At 39.9% G+C, this 20,009-nt stretch overlaps 1 protein-coding gene across 2 annotated transcripts in view; it reads left to right on the forward strand.

The window, feature by feature from the left end:
- ep400 (E1A binding protein p400) overlaps window positions 1-14,771 on the forward strand; it is a 38,534-nt gene extending 23,763 nt beyond the window's left edge. The window contains exons 27-54 of one of the 2 annotated variants that reach the window (XM_082188064.1): window positions 2-300; window positions 385-587; window positions 1,127-1,296; window positions 1,572-1,768; window positions 1,852-1,963; window positions 2,213-2,518; window positions 2,976-3,050; window positions 3,151-3,285; window positions 3,371-3,412; window positions 3,683-3,833; window positions 3,927-4,162; window positions 4,275-4,448; window positions 4,537-4,587; window positions 4,930-5,066; window positions 5,211-5,267; window positions 5,470-5,548; window positions 5,833-6,027; window positions 6,934-6,979; window positions 7,080-7,192; window positions 7,330-7,522; window positions 7,689-7,831; window positions 9,630-9,824; window positions 9,907-10,084; window positions 11,190-11,240; window positions 12,196-12,335; window positions 12,443-12,580; window positions 12,725-12,778; window positions 13,104-14,771. In XM_082188064.1, the coding sequence (XP_082044190.1) occupies window positions 2-300; window positions 385-587; window positions 1,127-1,296; window positions 1,572-1,768; window positions 1,852-1,963; window positions 2,213-2,518; window positions 2,976-3,050; window positions 3,151-3,285; window positions 3,371-3,412; window positions 3,683-3,833; window positions 3,927-4,162; window positions 4,275-4,448; window positions 4,537-4,587; window positions 4,930-5,066; window positions 5,211-5,267; window positions 5,470-5,548; window positions 5,833-6,027; window positions 6,934-6,979; window positions 7,080-7,192; window positions 7,330-7,522; window positions 7,689-7,831; window positions 9,630-9,824; window positions 9,907-10,084; window positions 11,190-11,240; window positions 12,196-12,335; window positions 12,443-12,580; window positions 12,725-12,778; window positions 13,104-13,436 (4,203 nt within the window). In that variant the 3' untranslated portion in view covers window positions 13,437-14,771. The remainder of the gene's footprint in view (window position 1; window positions 301-384; window positions 588-1,126; window positions 1,297-1,571; window positions 1,769-1,851; window positions 1,964-2,212; window positions 2,519-2,975; window positions 3,051-3,150; window positions 3,286-3,370; window positions 3,413-3,682; window positions 3,834-3,926; window positions 4,163-4,274; window positions 4,449-4,536; window positions 4,588-4,929; window positions 5,067-5,210; window positions 5,268-5,469; window positions 5,549-5,832; window positions 6,028-6,933; window positions 6,980-7,079; window positions 7,193-7,329; window positions 7,523-7,688; window positions 7,832-9,629; window positions 9,825-9,906; window positions 10,085-11,189; window positions 11,241-12,195; window positions 12,336-12,442; window positions 12,581-12,724; window positions 12,779-13,103) is intronic. The other variant, XM_082188065.1, reaches the window with a different exon arrangement.
- Window positions 14,772-20,009: the final 5,238 nt, after the last annotated feature.

Here is a 20,009-nt window from a genome sequence, read left to right on the forward strand (position 1 = left end):
GGAGTCAAGTGAGGAAAGAAACAGGCAGCTGAAAGAGCGTCTGGCTAGTTTATTTCATGCGAATGAACGGCGGTCCTCGCGCGCTGTGGTGTATGGTTCAGACTTAATCAAAACCTGCTCCATTTATGAGGGACGCCCTCCACCGGCCTTCCCCGCTCCCCAGCACTCCCGCTGGTCCTGGGTTGGCAAAGACAGTTGCATCAGGGCTCAGCAGACATATGTGTCCACAGTGGCTCCACTCCGCTCAGCGATTCTCTCCAACACGGAGCAGGAGGCGGCAGCATGCATCTTGTTGAAGAGGTCTGGATTTGACTATGAACTCTTTTGTGAGTTGCAGTTTTGTGATCTTTTCGTGATCTAATTCTGCTTCCTGTTATATTTTAGGTTCTCCTGCATACTTCCCGCTGCTGTGGCCCCACCCCCTCAGCTGTATGCGTCTAATCCTCCACCATTTTACAGTATAGCACAAAAATCATTCAGGCGCCTGCTACAGGAAGTGTCTGCTCCACACAACGCAGAGATCCGGACCTTAGCCTGTCCTCCTGTCACCAGCTTCCCTGATATACACATGCTTGAGATGGATTCAGGTATGCACAGCATTCTTCTATCCATCCTATGTGACACTGAAGACTGGAGTAATGATGCTGAAAATTCAGCTTTGCATCACAGTAACAAATTACATTTAAAAAAAAAAATGAAATAGAAAAATTATTTTAAACTGTAATTATATTTCACAATATTGCTATTACTGTATTTTTGCTTAAATAAATTCAGCCTTGGTGAGCATAAGAGACTACTTTCAAAAACTTAAAAAATCTTACCAACCCCAAACTTTTGAACGGTAGAGTGTGTGTTATACTAGTCACCTTTATAATCCATAAATATCAGTATAAAGTTTGGCCCACTTTTGCAGCTTATTTTACCCAGTTGTAAACTGTCAGATTATGTCTTCCTTTCCAACTTGGATAATCCCGCAAATCCGCAATAACAGAATGCCATGGAAAAAACTAATAAAAAATATGGCATGGCAATCTTGGGCTGCAACCAGATGTAAAAAAGTATAAAATAAAACCGTTATAATGGTATTAATTTTGATGTGATGTAATGTTCCTGTATCTGATTGCAGGAAAACTAGAAGCGCTGTCCATCCTGCTGCAGAAGCTGAGCGTTGAGAACAGACGAGTTCTGATATTCACCCAGATGGCTAGCATGCTAGACATACTGGAGGCCTTCTTAGACCACCATCACCTCACCTATGTACGGCTGGATGAGAGTCTGTCACTGGAGGAGAGAAGGGTAAGATACCTGGAGTAATAAAGTCACTGTTATTCTCTGTTGCTCTGGCTAAGTCCTGGTCCCACTGAGGCTGTAGTGGTGTCTGGGCTATAATTGAAAGGCCATATCATTGAGTGTTCTTCCCTGCCTTTTTTATTTAGTTCCACACAGAGCCTCAAAAGATGCTTACATATCAATTAAACACCATCAACACCACTACTATGTGATCTTGGTCATCTTGTATTGAAAATGCAATGCTTAACTTATCTTGTTTCTCATGTTCCGTTTGATTTCAGGTGCAGGTCAAAAGGTTTAACCGCAACAGACAGATCTTCTGCACCATCCTGACCAATCGCTGCTGCTCGGCCATGGGTCACGTGTTTGACGCAGATACAATTGTGTTTTACGACACAGACCTAAATCCCAGCATGGACATGCGCACGCAGGAGTGGTGTGACAAGATCGGTCGCTCCAAAGACATCCACATATACAGGTCAGACCGATGGACAAATTCAATTTAAGTTACTTGTCAGGTTTATTTTTGTAAGCTTTTATACTGACGCTGTGCTCTGTCAGGTTGGAGAGCGGGAACTCCATTGAGGAGAAGCTCTTGAAGAATGGCACTAAAGACCTTATACGAGAGGTAGCTGCACAGGGGATGGACTACACTCTGGCCTTTTTAACTCAGGTAAACACACATGTACAGGCGTTTTCTTCGTGTACACCCAATCTTGCACTTTTACGGTCATGTGATTACTGTAATCTTTTACATTGAGGGACGGTTTCAAAACCTAGTAAGTTATGAGATTACATTTCAGTCTGGATGTGACCTATATAGGAAGTAGACGATGAGGCAGCTCACTAGGTTTGGGAAAAGAGCCTGACTCTCACAAGCCACATAATGCTCACATTATGAATATGTGCTGGCCTTTCACAGCGCACCATTCAGGATCTGTTTGAGGTAGAGGCCGGCTCTGGAGAGAAAGTGGAAGAGTTTGTGGTCCTCCACCAGGAGCCCTCCCCATCTGAATCCATCCCCCCTCACGTGGCCAGACCCTACATCCAGGCCCTGAATACCATCCGACTGGACACCCAATATGAAGATGAGGAGGAGAAGACGGAGGTAAACAGAGATGTGAAAAGTGATAAAGAGGAAGTAGGAGGACAGAAAGAGATTGATGTGGAGGAGGGGATGAGAGAGGAGACGTCTCAGTTAGAGGAGCTGGCGGCAGTGATGGAGCAGGTGAGGTTATAGAAAATTAATGTTTCTTGAACATTTCTTTGATCTTGTACATGTTTTTATGCCTTGAAGATTGTTGCAATGTTGAATTTTCAGCATCATTACTCCAGTCTTCAGTGGCACATAATCCTTTAGAAATCCTTCTACTATGCTGATTTGGTGCTCAAGAAAAAATTCTTATTATTTTTGTTAAAAATAGTTATGCTGCTTACTATTTTGTGCAAACCGTGATAGATTTTTTCAGTATTTTTTTTAATAGAAATCTTTCTGTAAAATTATAAATGTCTTTACTATCACTTTTGATCAATTTAATGCATCCATGCTGAATAAAAGTACTCATTAAAAAAAAAATCTTACTGACCCCACACTTTTAAACTATACATTTCTGACACAAAAATACATTCAGAAAAATGAGGTAGAGATGTGATGTATTGATTGAAGTTTGTGGTGTGTTGTTTAGCTGACTCCTATTGAGAGATACGCACTGCACTATCTGGAGTATCTGCACATCAGCGAGGATGAACAGGTTATAAAGGTATGAAAATGATTTTAGATATGACAATGAATGTGTTATGCCCACCCTGTAAATACTTCAATACAGATTGTTTAATTGGCAGTGTTTGTGTGAGTTGCAGGAGCGCGTAGAGGCTGCTAAGAGAGGCTGGGAGCTGCAGCAGCAACAGAAAGTGAAGGTGGAGAAAGAGGAACAAATGATCCTAGAAGATGAGGAGGATCTGTTCACCTACACCAGAGAGGACGCATACAACATGGTACAAATATATTCTAATGTGCTTTTCAGTAGGAAGTTATGTCATGTAGTGTAGATTCGATTACTTTTCCCTATCCTCTTTACAGGAGTATGTGTTCGAGAATGATGGACAGACGGAATTAATGCCGGTAAGTTGAAGACTGCAAACTTTTAAAGTGTTTAGGGCGAATCTCACAAAAACACATTTTACCCCCAAATTATATATATGCCAAAACCCTAAGGATATAAAAAATTGGCCTGATTTGTCTTTTTATTTTGATTTTTTTTAGGTAAATACATTTTATTTGTTTTTGATTTTGGTGTGAAATTCTTTTTTAAAAAAAGTTGAGATTCACCCCAATATTTAATCAGAAAGCCTGAAAATTGTTGCTAACTCTTACTGTTGCTTTATTTTGTAGCTGTGGACTCCCCCAACTCCTCCGCAGGATGATAATGATATCTACATTGACTCTGTAATCTGCCTTATGTATGACACTGCGCCCATGCCCGAGTCCAAACTGCCCCCGGTCTACGTCCGCAAAGAGCGCAAGAGACACATGGACCCATCAGGTTTGACTGCTCAAGAAACGCTGCCGACGTCTGAACTTACTGTGCTCAAACAGATGCTAAATTCTCTCTCCTCTCTCTCCCCGCTCTCGTCAGCTCTGGGACGTAAGAAAAAGAAGGGCCATGGAGAATCAGTGATTCCTCCGCGCTCTCTCTTTGACAAGGCCAGTCTGCTCAAGGTAAGGCGGGAAGGCAAAGATCAGAAAAAGAACTTCTCTCTGAAGCAACAGGCTCCCTTCGCCAAACCTCTTCCCTCACTGCTCAAACCAGCCATGGAGGCCGGACAGGACAACCCTGAGTGGCTCATCAGTGAGGACTGGGCCCTGCTGCAGGTACTAGATCAATCACGTTATCACATTATCATTTCATAAGTATTATGACCACACAGTTGTGTGTTGGATGGATAAGCTGAGGTTGTAATTCTCTTTCCCCCTATTTTCACAGGCTGTAAAGCAGTTACTGGAACTTCCTCTGAACCTGACCATCGTGTCTCCAGCTCACACTCCTAACTGGGACTTGGTGAGCGATGTGGTCAACTCCTGTAGCAGGATTTACCGCTCGCCGAAGCAATGCCGTAGCCGCTACGAGAACGTCATCATTCCAAGAGAGGAGGGCAAGGTGAGAGATTGTACCAGTATCACCTGGTTGTGAGTTCTCTTTTTTTTATTTTCTTTAACATTTTCTTTGTGACATTATTGTCCTACAGCTAATATATGAAGCTAACCCTAAGAAGAACAAGACCAAGAGCATTTATAAGGTATGTAAAACATTTAAAAAATATATAAAATTATAAGATTATTTCTAATTACTGCAGAGCTCATTGTTTTTGCCCTAAATGATTACATTGTTTAAATTAATACATTTTTAGCTAACTGATTTGTATATGTAAATTTTCTGAAATACATAACTTAGACAGTTACCTCTGATAACAGATCACTCTAAATTGTAATGTAGACTCACATTATGCTTTTTCTGTAAAGCTGCTTTGAAACGATGTGTATTGTGAAAAGCACTATACAAATAAATGTGAATTGAATTGAATTGAAATTGATGTATTATTGACTGGTTTTGGTTTGGTAACGCTTCCTTTCCTGCGCAGTCCAAGAACAGTCGTCCTCTGCGCACATGTCAGATCTACACACAGGATGACAACGCTACACAGATCCAGCTGTACAACAGCCGTTTTGAGCTAATGAAAATCATCGCTAGCAAGAGGAGCCCACCCATAAAACCACTGTACGTGTAGGCAGTGTCCAACACACAAACAACATTGAAATCAACTTGAATGATGCAAAAAACTTTTTTTTGAATATTTGATTGTAATTTTGTCAAAGCAAAAATAGAATCCTCTTCATAATTGTTGGGTGTTTTTGTTTCTAGACTGGGCATGAATCCATTCCAGAAGAACCCCAAGCACGCCTCTGTGCTGGCTGAGAGGTATTGACTCTGACATGCCGCTGTGCTTGTACAAAATGTCCTGAAGTTATCAACTTCTAATATTGGACCTTTTGGACTGATACTGATCATTAAAAAAAGCTCAATATTGGCGGATACAATCTTCAATATATTGTACATATTTAGTCACATTTGATATTCATTTATGTTTAAACCGCATCTCATTTTTTCTTTGTGTGTACAGCGGGATAAGTTACGACAAGCCTCTGCCTCCTATCCAGGTTGCGTCTCAGAGAGCAGAGAGAATCGCAAAAGAGAAGAAGGTGGGATTTAGTTTGAGAACTGTTTAAAAACATCCATTTTCCAGTTTGAGTTGCACATCAAATACATATACACTACCAATCAAATTTTGGGATCAGTATGTTGTTGTTTTTTAATTAAAATTAATACAAAAATTATTGTAATACTTCAGAATATTAACATTTTTGATCAAATAAATGTAGCTTTGCATAAGAGAGTTTAAAAACATCTTACCAACCCCAAACTTTTATTTATAATTTTTCTTAACTGCTGCTTGTTTTCAACCCTCCTTTCTTTTCCTCCCTAGGCACTAGCCGAACAGCAGAGGGCTCAGCAGTTAGCCCAGCAACAACAGCAGCAGACTACAGGAGCCGCCCAGCCTCAGGGAGCTGCCGCACAGACTCAAGCCCAGCCACAGGCCACTGCTGCAGGCACACAAGCCACCGGAGTGCCTCAGCCCAACCAACCCGGAGCAGCAGCAGTCCCCAACACTGCTGTACTGGTTAGACTCCCATAATACTGCATGTTAAATGTCACACTGGACCTTGCATACACCTGTATATAGCTGTAAATTACCATTATAATTACAAGATGAATGTTAATACCAGGTCTTAGCCATTTCTATAGAACACCTATGTTTTTCATATAAAAACTAACATTCAAAAGTTTGGGGGCAGTAAGATTTGTGATGTTTTTGAAAGAAGTGAAATGCTCTCCAAGGCTTCAGAAACCATTCTAATATGCTAAATGCTTAAAACACATTTCTTCTTATTATTAATAGCCCGGTTTCCATTGCAGAATTTTTCCGCAAGACTTTTGCGATTTATTTTCTAAATGTCGATTAAAAAAAACTATTGCGAAATGGCGGCGTTTCCATTAACCGATGTTATGCGACTAAAACATTTTTTTTTATATAATGATAAATCATTCCAAAAATCATGGTTACGGATGTTGGAAGGTTTACGTATTTCGAAATGTCTACAAAACCACCTCATACAAGCGTAAAAACGTTTTTTTTTTGCGATAAATGGGAGTTTTTGCGAAATTGACGTATTTATATTGTTTGTATTTTCAATTCACAATTTCAATTTGCGCAATTTGAAGGGTAATGGAAATGTAGCTAATGTTGTTGTTGTTGTTATATTATTAGCAAACAGCTCAATATGCTGCTCAAAATTTTCGTACAAACCGTGATGTACAAGTTTTGCATTTATATGACTTAGAAATCTTTTGTAGTATTATAAATGTGTTTACTGTCAATTTTGATCAATTTGATCAATAAAACCTCAAGTATTAATTTCTTCACAATAAAAACTGTACTGACCCCAAACTTTTGAACAGTAGATTGTTATATATGATTACTGAGGTGTAATAATTTGATCTTGTTTTGTTTTTGTTGGTTCTCAAGACTGGAGCTATCAAGACCACTGCAGTGGGCACAAGCATCCAACCAGGTATCATCACATTACACAACTTTTAACTGTGTTTGTTGCTACAGTTGTGAGTGCTGTTGACATGAGTGCTCATTCATGTATATTTCTATTTAAACTTCAGCGACGGCTACAGTGAGTGGGAATGTGATTGTAAACACTGTGGCTGGAGTTTCTCCCAGTCAGTTCCAGGCGAATAAACGTCTGACATCTCCAGTCATACCTGGAGCCCTGTCTGTGAGTCCTGACCACCCTCATACAGCACACCTTTGATTTAAAATTAATTGACTCGATTCATTATTATTTTGTTGTGTAGGTTTTTCTTCACTTGTACCACTTTGTTCTGTTTATTTGTTAAATATTTGCTCCCGCAGACGGCAGGAACGGCCACAGCTCAGGTGGTTCACACTCAGCAGAGAACAGTGCCTACAACAGCTGCCCCAGCAGAGGTCGTTACCATAGCGACGGGTCAGAGCGTGAGAGCCGTTACCCCGGTGACCGCATCAGCTGTGGTGTCCACTAATCTGACTCCGGGTCAGTCCCAAACACGCACGCTGGTGGCTCCAGGTAGACCAAATGCCATCCTTAGAGAAGCCATGCGTGTTTTGGGTTCTCTGGTGGCGAATCGATTCAGAGAGTCACACTTCCGCATTGTTTGTTTTTTAATATAACCATAATTAGCTGGGCTGTCTGCCATGGTTGTGTTTTTACACCATTTATTTTGCTTCTCTAGCTCCAGGTATGCAGTTGTCTCAGGGTAAGCAACTCACTCAAGCTCAATTCCAGCTCCTCCGACAGCAACAGTTACAGCAGCAGCAACAACAACAACCACAGGCTACATCTCCACAGATCAAAGCAGTAGGAAAGCCTCAGCAGGTACACAAACTCTTAGTATGGAAGATGCCATATCCAGTGTTGGGCAGTAGCGTCGCTAAAAGTAGTGTTGCTATTAGTTTAACTACATTTCTCAGTGGCGTGGTGGTAGCGTCTCTGTTTTCTGAGTCAAATAGCTTTTCAGTAGCTAAGCTCTTTTTTTGATCAAGTAGTGCGGTAGCGTCCACACAAGCTACATTTTCCCAAGCATTTCCAAAGCTCAAGCTTTTTGATGACTAAAATTTAATTTAACCATTAAAATGGGAGTCCAGAAAAATTAAAACGGAAAAAAAATAATAACTGAATTTGGAATGTGGGAAAAAAATAAAACTGATTTTATAGGGCCCTACAACCAGCTTTTGGGTGCATTGGCATGGTCAACCTTCTGCTCCGGATGGTGACATCACGTACCAATCTCAATCATTGCACTGACACGTGAGAAATTACTTAAATGGAAAAAGATGCACACACTCTCGACACCTGGTTTTGTTTTAGTTTTATATAGTTATATGGTTTTATATAGTTATGTTTTTTTTCTTTTTCGTTTGGAACAGTTGTTGAACAAACAATTGAACTGACAAATTATGCCTGCCTATCTGTTTGACTGACAGTTTTATTGATCACTGAGATAGCATTGACTTGGAATGAAGTTGGTTCAATATAAAAATTAAATTTGGAAAAATAGCTTAGATGTAGTAAACTACTTTTTCCATATTGCTGTAGCTTAGCTTGCTACATTCCCCAGGGTGGTAGCTTCAGTGTAGTGAAGCTACATTTAATGTAGAGTAACTGCTAGCTTAGCTTACTATATTTTCCAAGTAGCTTGCCCAACACTGGCCATATCTGACTTGCTTTTGCTGACCTAGTCTGCTTTTGAGGTTTTACTATGGTGAAGAAAGTCTAGATGCAATTAAAGAATTGCTTAGTGTCGCTAAACCTTTCCTCCATGTTGTTTGTCGGGAATTAACCCTTATGTTTCCAATTATCCTTTATAATAACTAGAGTTAACAGGTGCCTTTAACCGATATATTGACCAATATTTGGCATTTTGGTAAGTCCCGCCCCTTCCGCTAACCCCACTGGACCTCTAGGTTGAAAAATCGTCAATGCAAGTGAATGTGAGAAAATAATAATTTTCTGGTCCCGTTTGAATTTTGCCATGAATGTGAACATATGTTGTCTGTGAATTTTTAATATAATTTTTCGTGTGAAGAATGCTACAATTTAGCGGGTAGAAGTTTGATACGGTTAGACTTTGTGTGAGAGCACTTTGTGGACTACAACCTAGTTTTTACATTAGACGGGAATCTGAAGAAAGAACAGCCCATTTGGTTTGAATGGTGACATTTGGGTACAAAACACACAGGCATCTCAATCTGTCTCAATAGATTATCGCAGCATTAGCACCGTGATTTGACAACTGGAGGGAAAATGTCTTATGGGGTGACGTCACATAGGCGACATGTAGTCTTTCTCGTTATGTCTTTTCCACAACTGCTAGCCAAAGAATCATACAATATACTGTCAAACTCGTAACATGAAAAATTATATAAAAAATTCACAGACAACATATGTTCACATTCATGGCACAATTCAAACGGGACCAGAAAATAATTATTTTCTCACATTCACTTGCATTGACGATTTTTCAACCTAGAGGTCCAGTGGGGTTTTACGGATGGGCGGGACTTACCAGCTCTATGTTGGAGAAAAAAATAAAATTACCAGGGCACTGATTTCACCATTGGTTGCAGTGTTTACTTTCTTTTTAGTCATGTTTTTAACAATTGGTTCTCTCCAGGAGTTGCTGAAGAAGCAGAAGCTGCAGATGGCGGCGGTAGCTCAAGGTCAGCAGGCTGCATCGACTCAGCAGCCGCAGCAGGTTCACACCACACCCGCGACTACAGGCAACCCTCAGATAGCTGCAGTCGCTGCACCCAGAGCGGGAGCTGTGCTCACTGGAACTACTGTCACCAACTTACAGGTGGCCAGACTGGTAAGCACACAAACACACACACCTAGGACTAAACCTTTCACATACATCTGGGTGCATAATCATTATATGTCTTTTCATTCAGACACGTGTCCAAACCCCAGGACCCATTCCAACTCAGCAGGGTCAAACCGCCCAGGTGACTCTGACCAAACCACCTCCTGTAGTCTCAGTTCCTGCTGTGGTCTCTTCCGCCGGAGTCACGACCCTTCCTGTCACTGTGGCCGGCATTAGTGTCGCCATCGGACAGACGCAGAAAACAGGTACAAGCTTGCTCTGAAACAAGTGGAGAATGACATTATTTGCTAAGGGTTACACTTACTAGTCAGTAGAGCTGCACGATTAATCGTTAAAAGATCGCCATCTCGATTCAAACACCCATGCGATCTTGTTTATAAATGACAACGATTCGCCATCGTCTATTAAACCTTCAAAAAAATCATACCGGAACATTCAAATCTGCGTTTGCGTTTCTGATGAGCCAGAGAGAGCAGTTATCATGTATAGGTATGAAACCGCTTCACCAGCTGTTTTTTCAAACACAGTCTTGTTATTTCTGTTACACGTATTCTTATTATAATAAGAGTTATAGTTTGGAATCGGATAAAAACACTGATGCCTACGGTAGCGATCAAAATAGAGAAAATAAAACGTTTTTTGAAAATAACTTAGTGCTTCAAATAATGATTGCATCGATTAAATCTTTACACCACCAGGTGGCGACAAAGCAACTGTTAAAAATGTATTTGTCATTGAATCATTCAAGAGATTCGTTTTAAAATAGCTGATTCATCCAGTAATGAAACAAGTGAAGTATTTATAAGTCATTGAATCATTCATTCACAGTTTAATTAAATATTTTTATTTTTATTCAGATAAATTAAACAATTTTAATAGACTGCAGCAATTAACATTTTGTCGGAACCTCCAGTAAATTACGTTATTTTGTTTAGTTATCTGTTCAAAACCGTTGGAGAATCGTGATCTCGGTTTGAAACAAAAATCATGATTCTCAATTTATCCAGAATCGTGCAGCTCTACTAGGCAGTTAGACTTGTTGCAGTAGCACTGTTGTTATTGTTAACTCAAACTATTAAATTTTTTCTGTAATTTAAATAAAGCTAACATAAAATAAAATATAAATATTAGATGAAAATGTATATTTGAAATAACGTAGATACAACGTTTATATCTGTTTTTACTGATCGGATAGCTGTCTGATTTGTTAAAAATGTTCCATTTACACTTGGCCACATAAATGTGTCTGCAAAACGAATATAAATCCGATCTTCAATTCCCGCGCTATATGCAAATTTAACAAAGTTCATGTGAATGAAAGCAACATAGCTGCATTTTATTTATCATCAGCTAATCTCAAGATCAAAGACCGCAATAGGAGAAAGAGCAGCATCAGCACTGGTAAGATAATTTAGTCTCACTACTTTGAATGAAGATGATTGTTTAGCGTCTAAGACGCCTTTCAGTTTCATTTGCGGCAGTTTGAGCGTCGGCTTGCTGAGAAGATGCGTGTTGCAGTTGCGCCGTCATATCTGGCTATAACACGCTCCCACGTGGTTATTTTTTTACATTTTGGGAGGAGTAAGATTTACATATGTGGTTTCAACAACCAGATGCATTTACACTTGTCCAGTTTTCTTCTGGAATGTGTCTCGGACCACCTCCTGAAGTGGTTTGAGTGATCAGATTTAAATCCGTCTCATGCGTTTCGGAGGGCATTTACACCTGGTCTTTGCACGATCGGATAGCTATCCAATCAGAGAAAACCATGAAGTGTGTTGTTGCCCTGGCAACTAACTGAAATAAGTGTTAAGTACTAAAACTTAAACTGTAATAAATATAAATTGAAGCTAAATATTTTATATATTTATTTACAAAATGACAAAAGATAAAACAAAATTACTAAAACTTAAACTAAGGTTCAAATGAAATCTGAAAATATAAAAATAAAAGCGAATTCAAAATATTAATAAATGCTATAAAAGTATACTGCTGACTTGATCAGACATGGCTTCAAAAGCACTTAATTTATACCAAATATTCAATTTATTTGGTCTCAAAACTGAACCCAGAGTTATTTGTGAACACAAGGTACATTAGATGCAAACCGCACTGCATGTACAGCAATCGTTTGATGATCTAAGTTTATTTAAAGCCAAAAATGATTGTGAACTGCCCTAAAACTAATTATTTATCATCACCTAGAGACTTAATGAAAGTATTGTGAGTGGCACACTACCGTTTCTTTGCACCGTTTATGACAACGCGAGCTTGACTCTGGAAGTGGCGATGCATGCTTTTTTCTCTCCTGTCAATAACCTTTTAGGGGATCTTAAGCATGTATGTGTTTGTGCAGGTGGTCAGGTGGTAACCCACCCGTTCCAGGTGCAGCAAGTTCAGCAGCTGTTGCACAGACAAAAGCAGCAGGCCGCTGCACAAGCTGCCGTCCAGAAGGCAGCACAGCCACAGCAAACACAGGCTGCTGTGCAGCAAAAGGTACCAATCAGCCAATGTGATTTATTTTTGAATTAAGCTTCATCTATATAAATGTCTCTTCAACCCTTCTCCCTCTTTATTTCTCTGTTTAACTTGGCACTCAACAGGCTGCTCAAAGCACAGCCCAACAGCAGCAGAAAGTGACGTACGCCGCCACCACTCAGCTGCAGCCCGGCATTAAGACCCAGTTCTTCACCACCTCAATCGCACAGCCGCAGAAACCTGCGACAGCTCAGCAGATACAGGTAAGAAGTTACGCTTTTACAGAGACCACCTACACAAGAGCGAAGCCTGACGTGTGAGCAGAATGTAAATGTTGCAGTGCGATGTAGTGCATGTGGTATTAGTAGCTAGCTCAGCTTTGTAGTGATTTTCCCTTCTGCTTGTAGGTCGCTAAGCTTCCTCAAATAGTTCAGCAGCAGATAGTGTCGTCACCTCAACAGGTAAGTGTTTCGGTGTTTTGTGCACTTTCTTTTTGATGGATTGAAAATTAAGTCGAAAATGACCTTGTGTCTTTTCATAGCGTTTGTTCCTGATTTTATTCTATTCTATACAAAATAAATCTTGTCTTTGTATTAATCTTTAATAAAACCTCTAAGATTACTTTCCTTGTTGGCTGATTGATACTATTGTTTTGTATTGTATATACTTATTTAATACATACTTATGTTCAAATTAATACTTTTATTCAGTTGTATTATTACAGTAAAGACGTTTCAGATAAATTGAATTATGACACCTGAATTGATTTTATGTGTGTGTATGAAGATTCAGCCTCAGACGGTGGCCCTTACACAGGCGGCACCCGCTGCAGGTTCGGGACAGGCCCAGGTGCAGGTCATCCCGGCGGGCACAGCCACGCAGGTGGTGCAACAGAAGCTCCTCCAGCAGCAGGTTGTTACGGCGGCCGCCGCCTCGCCTCAAATCCAGACCCCACCACCGCACAGCCCCGCCCAGCAGCAGAGCGCCACGACCCCCGCCTCCGAGACCCCAGCGCAGCAGGCCGCTGCCACCCCCCAGCCCCAGCAGGGCAAAGGAAACACCCGCACTGGGGCCGCCATGCGCTCCAAAACCCCCGCCAAACCCAGCGGTGGCAGCTAGAGGGTCGTAGGAGGAGAAAGTACCTGGGCACAACATAGGGCTCTGAATTTATTTTCCATTTGTTTTGGGAAAACTGACTCTTTGTTAAACAGGAACTCACCGTTGACTGTCTGGATGGAGCTTTTTGAAATTTGAAGTAAAAGCTTACCACGTCTCATGCTAATCAAACATCACTCTGCCAACGGCCCTCAATTTACGGCCAATCTTTCTCTTTTTTTCGCTGTTTTTTTAATGGCTTATTAACTAAGGCTCCTCCCTCAGAAGTAAAGCATGACTATACAACAGTACGACGGCTTGTTTTCATACTGAAACTGATGGTCATACATTTGACCGAGCCGTCAAATGCTCCCTGTTCTTTTTCTACCATGCTCTGTTTATACAGTGTTTAACATGTCATCACATCATTAAGGTCATGGATCAAGTGCGTTTGGATCGACTTCACTTCATTTGGCACGCAAGAACTCAGATCGTCTCAACATTATTCATAATGTTCAATCAGTCAAATTATATGCGTGTCCCCTCCAATATTTCTTTCAATAGGTGTGGTGTTGTCCCTTTGTGTCGGTAAATATCACTTTGAAGCATTTAATGATGATGATGATGATGATGATGATGATAATCAAGATTAGCGAAGCTCTGCAAACCAAACTCTTCCTTTTGGGATGTAGAAATGGCCAACTACCATTAGTTTGATGTATGTGACCCATTCGAATGAACCCTCCCAATAGAAGAAGTGAATGTATTAGTTTGTATCATGAAAACTCCCCTAAAACAAATTCTTTTCACTGTAGTTCAGCTGCATGGATGGATACCACCTGCAAATTGTCTAGTGATGTGTACTTGATGTGTGTGAAATGTTTGTGTGAGAATGTAATTTAACAACAAATTGATAGAAAAACTATCCTGCAGTGTAGCCGTTTAATGGTAGCGGCAGCTGTGGAAATTATCGCCCTCCCAACTTCGATTTGGAAGAAATGTCATTGTTGAAAACACATCTGTGAAGTATTTCCGTTTTTCTTATGCATAGTTTTGAACAATGTCACCATTTGTCAGTTGAGTCAGACCTCAGCTTGGCTGTTAGTGTGTTTACGTTGGCCTGCTATCAGTAATGAACAGACTTAAATCAAGACTTTCCCTCTATGTATCTAAATCATATAATGACGGGGCTTTCGGTCATAAATGCATCTTTTTGTATTGATGTTGGGTCTGGAACACATGTAAATAACTCACAAGAAGAGGGGGGAGGGGGATGACGGCATTTGTATTTGTAAAGTAGTTGTGTATTCATTGAATTTTTTTTCAGCCTACTTGTATAAAGTGTTATGTTTTTACACACGTCTGGCTTATGATGTCTTTATTTGTCCAGGTGCGTATTTGTTAGCTAGATTGAGTAAGCTGTCCTGGATGGGTTTCAGATTACATTAAGTCAACGGTTCTGCCTGGAATCCATAGATATGCATTCCTGTACGTCTGTGTGTAGACTTGCTGAGTGCAGTATATGTGTCAGCACACTGGCCAACAGGGATTTCAGAAAGATAATGCATTGTATTATTGCATCTCCCCTGCTCAATACAAAATCATGTTATTCCAGCAGCAATGGTTCTACAGGCGTTTACTCTCATCTTTAGCAGTATATATTGATCGTAGCCACAGTGGGCATTCAACAAAAAACAATAACAATAAAAAAATGTTCCTGTTCAAAAAGCTTACGCAAAGATTTTCTAGTGAGCTAATGAAGGAATGTTTTGTACTGTCAGGTCAAGTTTACACAAGCCTTGATTTGACCAGTGTTTATTTCTTAGATGACCAATGGGGGGCGCTCTGTCATTTTCAGTTTGTGTAATAAGGAAGCCATGGCTGGCCTATTGCAGGTTGGAGCCAAGTAATGGTGTTTATAAAGTCAAACGCATTATTACTTTTGCTCACACTTATGAGATTTGGAGATGCCCTTATTGTTAAAGACAACATGAAATCAAAACTAGCTATTCATATTTTTTTATGGAATATTGTATTTATGATTTTGTCCGTACACACACACACACACACACACACACATATATTTAATATATATATCTCAAAATAACTTCCCCTCCCTCAGCAATTAAGTGCAACAGTGCCCACCCACTTTTTTTGCAGCATTTGTTCCGGAAGTATTTTTTTTCCCTCATTCATTTCTTCCATAGGTATTCAAAAAGACTTCGTTAAGTGTTTTAAGCCATGAACCAAGCCAAACAGCAACGAGGTAAATCATAACATTACAAACTTTGTTTTGAAGCAAAAAAATATTTGAAAGTAGAACAAAAGTACAAGACTGTGTACTTAATAGATTTAGTGATAAAAATAACTACAATCCCATGCAGCATGGAGACATAGCCTATAAAAAATAGATTTTAGATACATTTACATTTTCACGCAACGTCGATGTCCCTACTGCCTACAATAACAGTCCGGTGTGTAAAACTCTTGGACGTATTTATTTTTTAAGTCACAAACTTTTGAAAACCCAGAGTTTAGTTGATCCTGATAAGAGCTCACTGTCACAACACTACAGCGTTCTTCTTCCATAAGGGAGTTTACTTTTGTTTCCTGGCTGACCGTTAAATTATGTTGTTAAACATGATTATTTTAATAAGTTGAAATAATGCGGGTTAACAGAAGCAAACCAATTAACAATGTCGTAGCGCAAAGTAAGGCTGGCTTTAAATGTTTATAATTTATAATAATTTAAAAAAAGATGGATATATATTTCCCAAAGGAGTTTTTACTTCCGGAACCCGACTGTTACCCAACAATTTTTCTTGTTCGAAAAGCCATTTTACTGATCTACGTCACAATAGGTAAGAAAACATTGCAAACACCCAGAGCCATAGAGAGAGAGAGAGAGTTGCGACACTCTTTGATGTCGCCGCTATGGCTGTCACGTGGTTCATGTAAGCCCCAATAGTTCCAAAACCGCTGGCTGTCATGTTCTTCTATGGGACAGACAGCAGCGATTGCATTATTGAACGGTAAATATAAAATAAAACACACACCCAAGTACTTTTTCAGCTGTTATTGCATTTTGTTAATGTCAGTTTTGCATTTGGAGATAAGTTTTAGGCTATATTTTTGGAGGGAAAAGCTTATGTGTTCATGTTCGCATGGGTAGTAGCACTGGCTTTAGCGGCTCTAACTTAACTTTTCCATATCATTCATCTGATGATGGACGTCTCATGATATTTATTTTAGCACAACTGGGCTGTATTAGGCTATTGATTCCCGTGATTTTGCTTATAAATTTTGATTCAGCCATTAGCCTACCTTCATGATCACGCAAGTCTGCCGTGGCGGTCCGTTCAGAATTCGCTTAGAAGCTAGCTCACTTCTTCTGATGAAAGTAGCCACCCCCAGGACCACAACGTGAAACATGATCATGTTAAGACTAAGAATATTATTTTAAGATTAAGGCCATACACATTATCAAAACTATAACAGATTAAAAACGAATTTAAGCATGGCTGATACAAATGAAGGTTTTCAAATAAAATATTTTTTATTAAACAATGACAGACAACAAAAATGTGTGCTTGTGTGTGTGAACAAGAAAAACAAAAACCAGGGGCAGGTGATCCATGAAACAGACAGGACTGGTGATGGCCATAACAATCCTAAAGGTCCAGCATTGTTCTCACAAGCCGCTTCACTCAAGACAATAATAACATAATGAAAAGTTAGTATATCCCAAAAAATTAAATTAAATAAAAGTAGCTATAAAGGTGGTAGCGATTCATTACCGAACTCTTAGCTGACGAAGTCGCGTTAGCTAGCAGGCAGTGCTTGAAAATTGGTTGAAACAACCAACATAAAATATAAATAATTACGCTGTGCATGTACAAATGAAGACCAGTATAAGCATCGCAAAGGGCCTCTGATCAGTGCTCGAATTGAGGGGGGGCTGGGGGGATCCGGGACCCCCCATAAGGTATTAGGGACCCCCCATAAGAAATAAAAAATAGAATTAGGGGGGTCCCTCAGATATTTTTATTTTAGTAAAAATAATAATGACAAATCTGATTAAATGCATGCAATGGATACAGTACATTTCGTGAATTGATTATTTACAATAATTTATTTTAAGTTTGTTTATAGCTAGTTGTCTCTTTAAAATGTAAACGCCCCGCCCCACATCTAAAGAGCGCTGTGCGCGCGCATGACATCGTTGACTGACAGGATTGTTTGTTTGGCGCCGCTCCGGTGAAGCTAATTTTAGCTTTTTAAAAAATGGAGAAAAATAAACCTCCACTCCCAGTCGGGAAAAGAAAGCTTCTTACTGACTTTTTTTAGGGGTAATTGTTTCTCTCTGTATATCTTTCTACTTTATATCTGTCCACTCCATGCCGGGGCTTTTGTATTCCTTGCATAAATTGGAAACACTTAGGCTTAAGTTACTCATTTTTCATTATTAATAGTCCTCCTGGTTCTACAGGAGTGCTAGAGATCTCGATGAAGATGGATAAGTAAGGGTTAATGCCCGACGAGGTGTCCATTGTCAGGTATTAATGCGCGTCGGACGGTTGCCTCCGCCGAAGTCCATTAATACCTGACAATGGACACCTCGTCGGGCATTAACCCGCTTATACCATGGTCACTTAACAAATAACACATTTTTAAACCATTAGTTTATATTTTAATTAGTTTTACAATCGAAATCTAAAGGCTGTCATTGATAAACGGACCTTATCTGAGCCACAAAGTCTGATATTAAATATAGAGTCATTTCAGCCTTAATAAGCCTGTTAACAAGCAGAATCACTGAAGGAAAGAAGAGGACAGAAAAAGAGACGAGCAGAAACACAAGAACTACAACTGACTTCAGCCACAGTCTAAGATGCTGTTTGTGGAGTTGTTTAATACTCCTCTGCTGAGATCTTCACAGATTTAATGTCTCCTTTTCGCTTCAGTTCATCTTAGACTGTGTCTGAAGTCAGTTGTAGTTCTTGTGTTTCTGCTCGACTCTTTTTCTGTTCTCTTCTTTCCTTCAGTGATTCTGCTTGTTAACAGGCTTATTAAGGCTGAAATGACTCCATATTTAATATACACAGGTTTTGCGGCTCAGATAAGGTCCAGTTCTGGTTTATTTCTTTGCTCTTGGCTGACATGTGGCATTGCTATGGCCTGCTTGTGGCCCAGATCTGGCAAACAGGAGTGAGCCGCCCAACTGTCATCATTCCACGCTGCATGTGGGTCAGATCCGCATTCCACAAGTGCCAGATGTGGGCCGGATCTGGGCCGAAACGTGTTTTCTACATTTCTATGTAACACATTATATATAGTTATGTTCAGTTCTCCATTTCAGTTGTGGCAAAAGAGACTGAGTTTATATATATATATATACACTAAGTACACTGTAAAAAAATTCTAACCTCCCTAACTCAAAATTTTCTAGTGACTGATAACATCTAAATTTTTCAATTGGCCCAAGTGAAAATCTGTAAATTATTAAATTTAATTTACAGAATTTCACTTGGGCCAATTGCAAAATTTAGATGTTATCAGTCACTAGAAAATTTTGAGTTTGGGAGGTTAGAAATTTTCACCCTCTAAATCCATATTACTTTAGTAAGTAATTTAAAAGAAGAATTATATATATATACACAATTCTTTATCCAGCGTTTTTAATAAATAGTATATATACGCATATTATGATCAAATATACTGTATATTTTGTATAAAGTGTATATTGCGAGACTAACCAACCCCCCGCCCAAAAAAAACTTGGGGACCCCCCATAAGACTTGACTCAATTCGAGCTCTGCCTCTGATACAATATAGACAGTTGAGTTGACAATTCAAAAGAGGTCGATATTTCGGCAACTTAACTCTGGAACAACTCGACGCGCAGCAATGTAAGTGAATGGTGTCCAACGCCCAAATGACAGTGTTTGGAACTATTCCGATCCTCATATCCCGGAAGTAGGCGGTTAAAAGCGCCGCCATTATTTACAACGGAGGTCTATGGGAGTGTCGCAACTCTTTCTCTCTATGGCTCTGCAAACACCGTTTCATGCTGACTTCAAGCTGCATAAATATGTGACTTTAAGCAGTTTTGTATAGCGCGGATATGGATTGACAGTTGACAGTGACACTTGACGCCAAAACCTGGGGCCCGTGTGATGAAAGATGGCTTCAATTTTCAATTGGAAAAAATCTATTTCAGGTCAACTATCCCTTAAAACAAGTCCTCCGAGGTAATTAACCTGAGACTGAAGATGGTGCCAGGTTTGGTGCAATTATATGAAACAAAAAAGCGCCAGTCTGCGGTGATAGACTGTCGTGGATGAATAAACGTAGATGTTAGCAGAGCCGTTGCTCTGGATGTTAGGAAATATCTGACCTCTGAATAACGCGAATGACCAATTAGAATCACATATTCCAAGACATCTGATGTTCATTTGACAGGTACGTTTGCGCTAGACCAGACCACCAGGGCAGAGCTCGTTTGATGACACTTTAGAGCAGAGAAACATGGGGAACAACCTTGGCAGCTTTGTTTTACAGTGTTTCCTTGAGTATCCGCGTGCTCTACATGTGTTT

Source organism: Leuciscus leuciscus (assembly GCF_965113295.1).
Source record: "Leuciscus leuciscus genome assembly, chromosome: 13".
Lineage (NCBI taxonomy): Eukaryota > Metazoa > Chordata > Actinopteri > Cypriniformes > Leuciscidae > Leuciscus > Leuciscus leuciscus.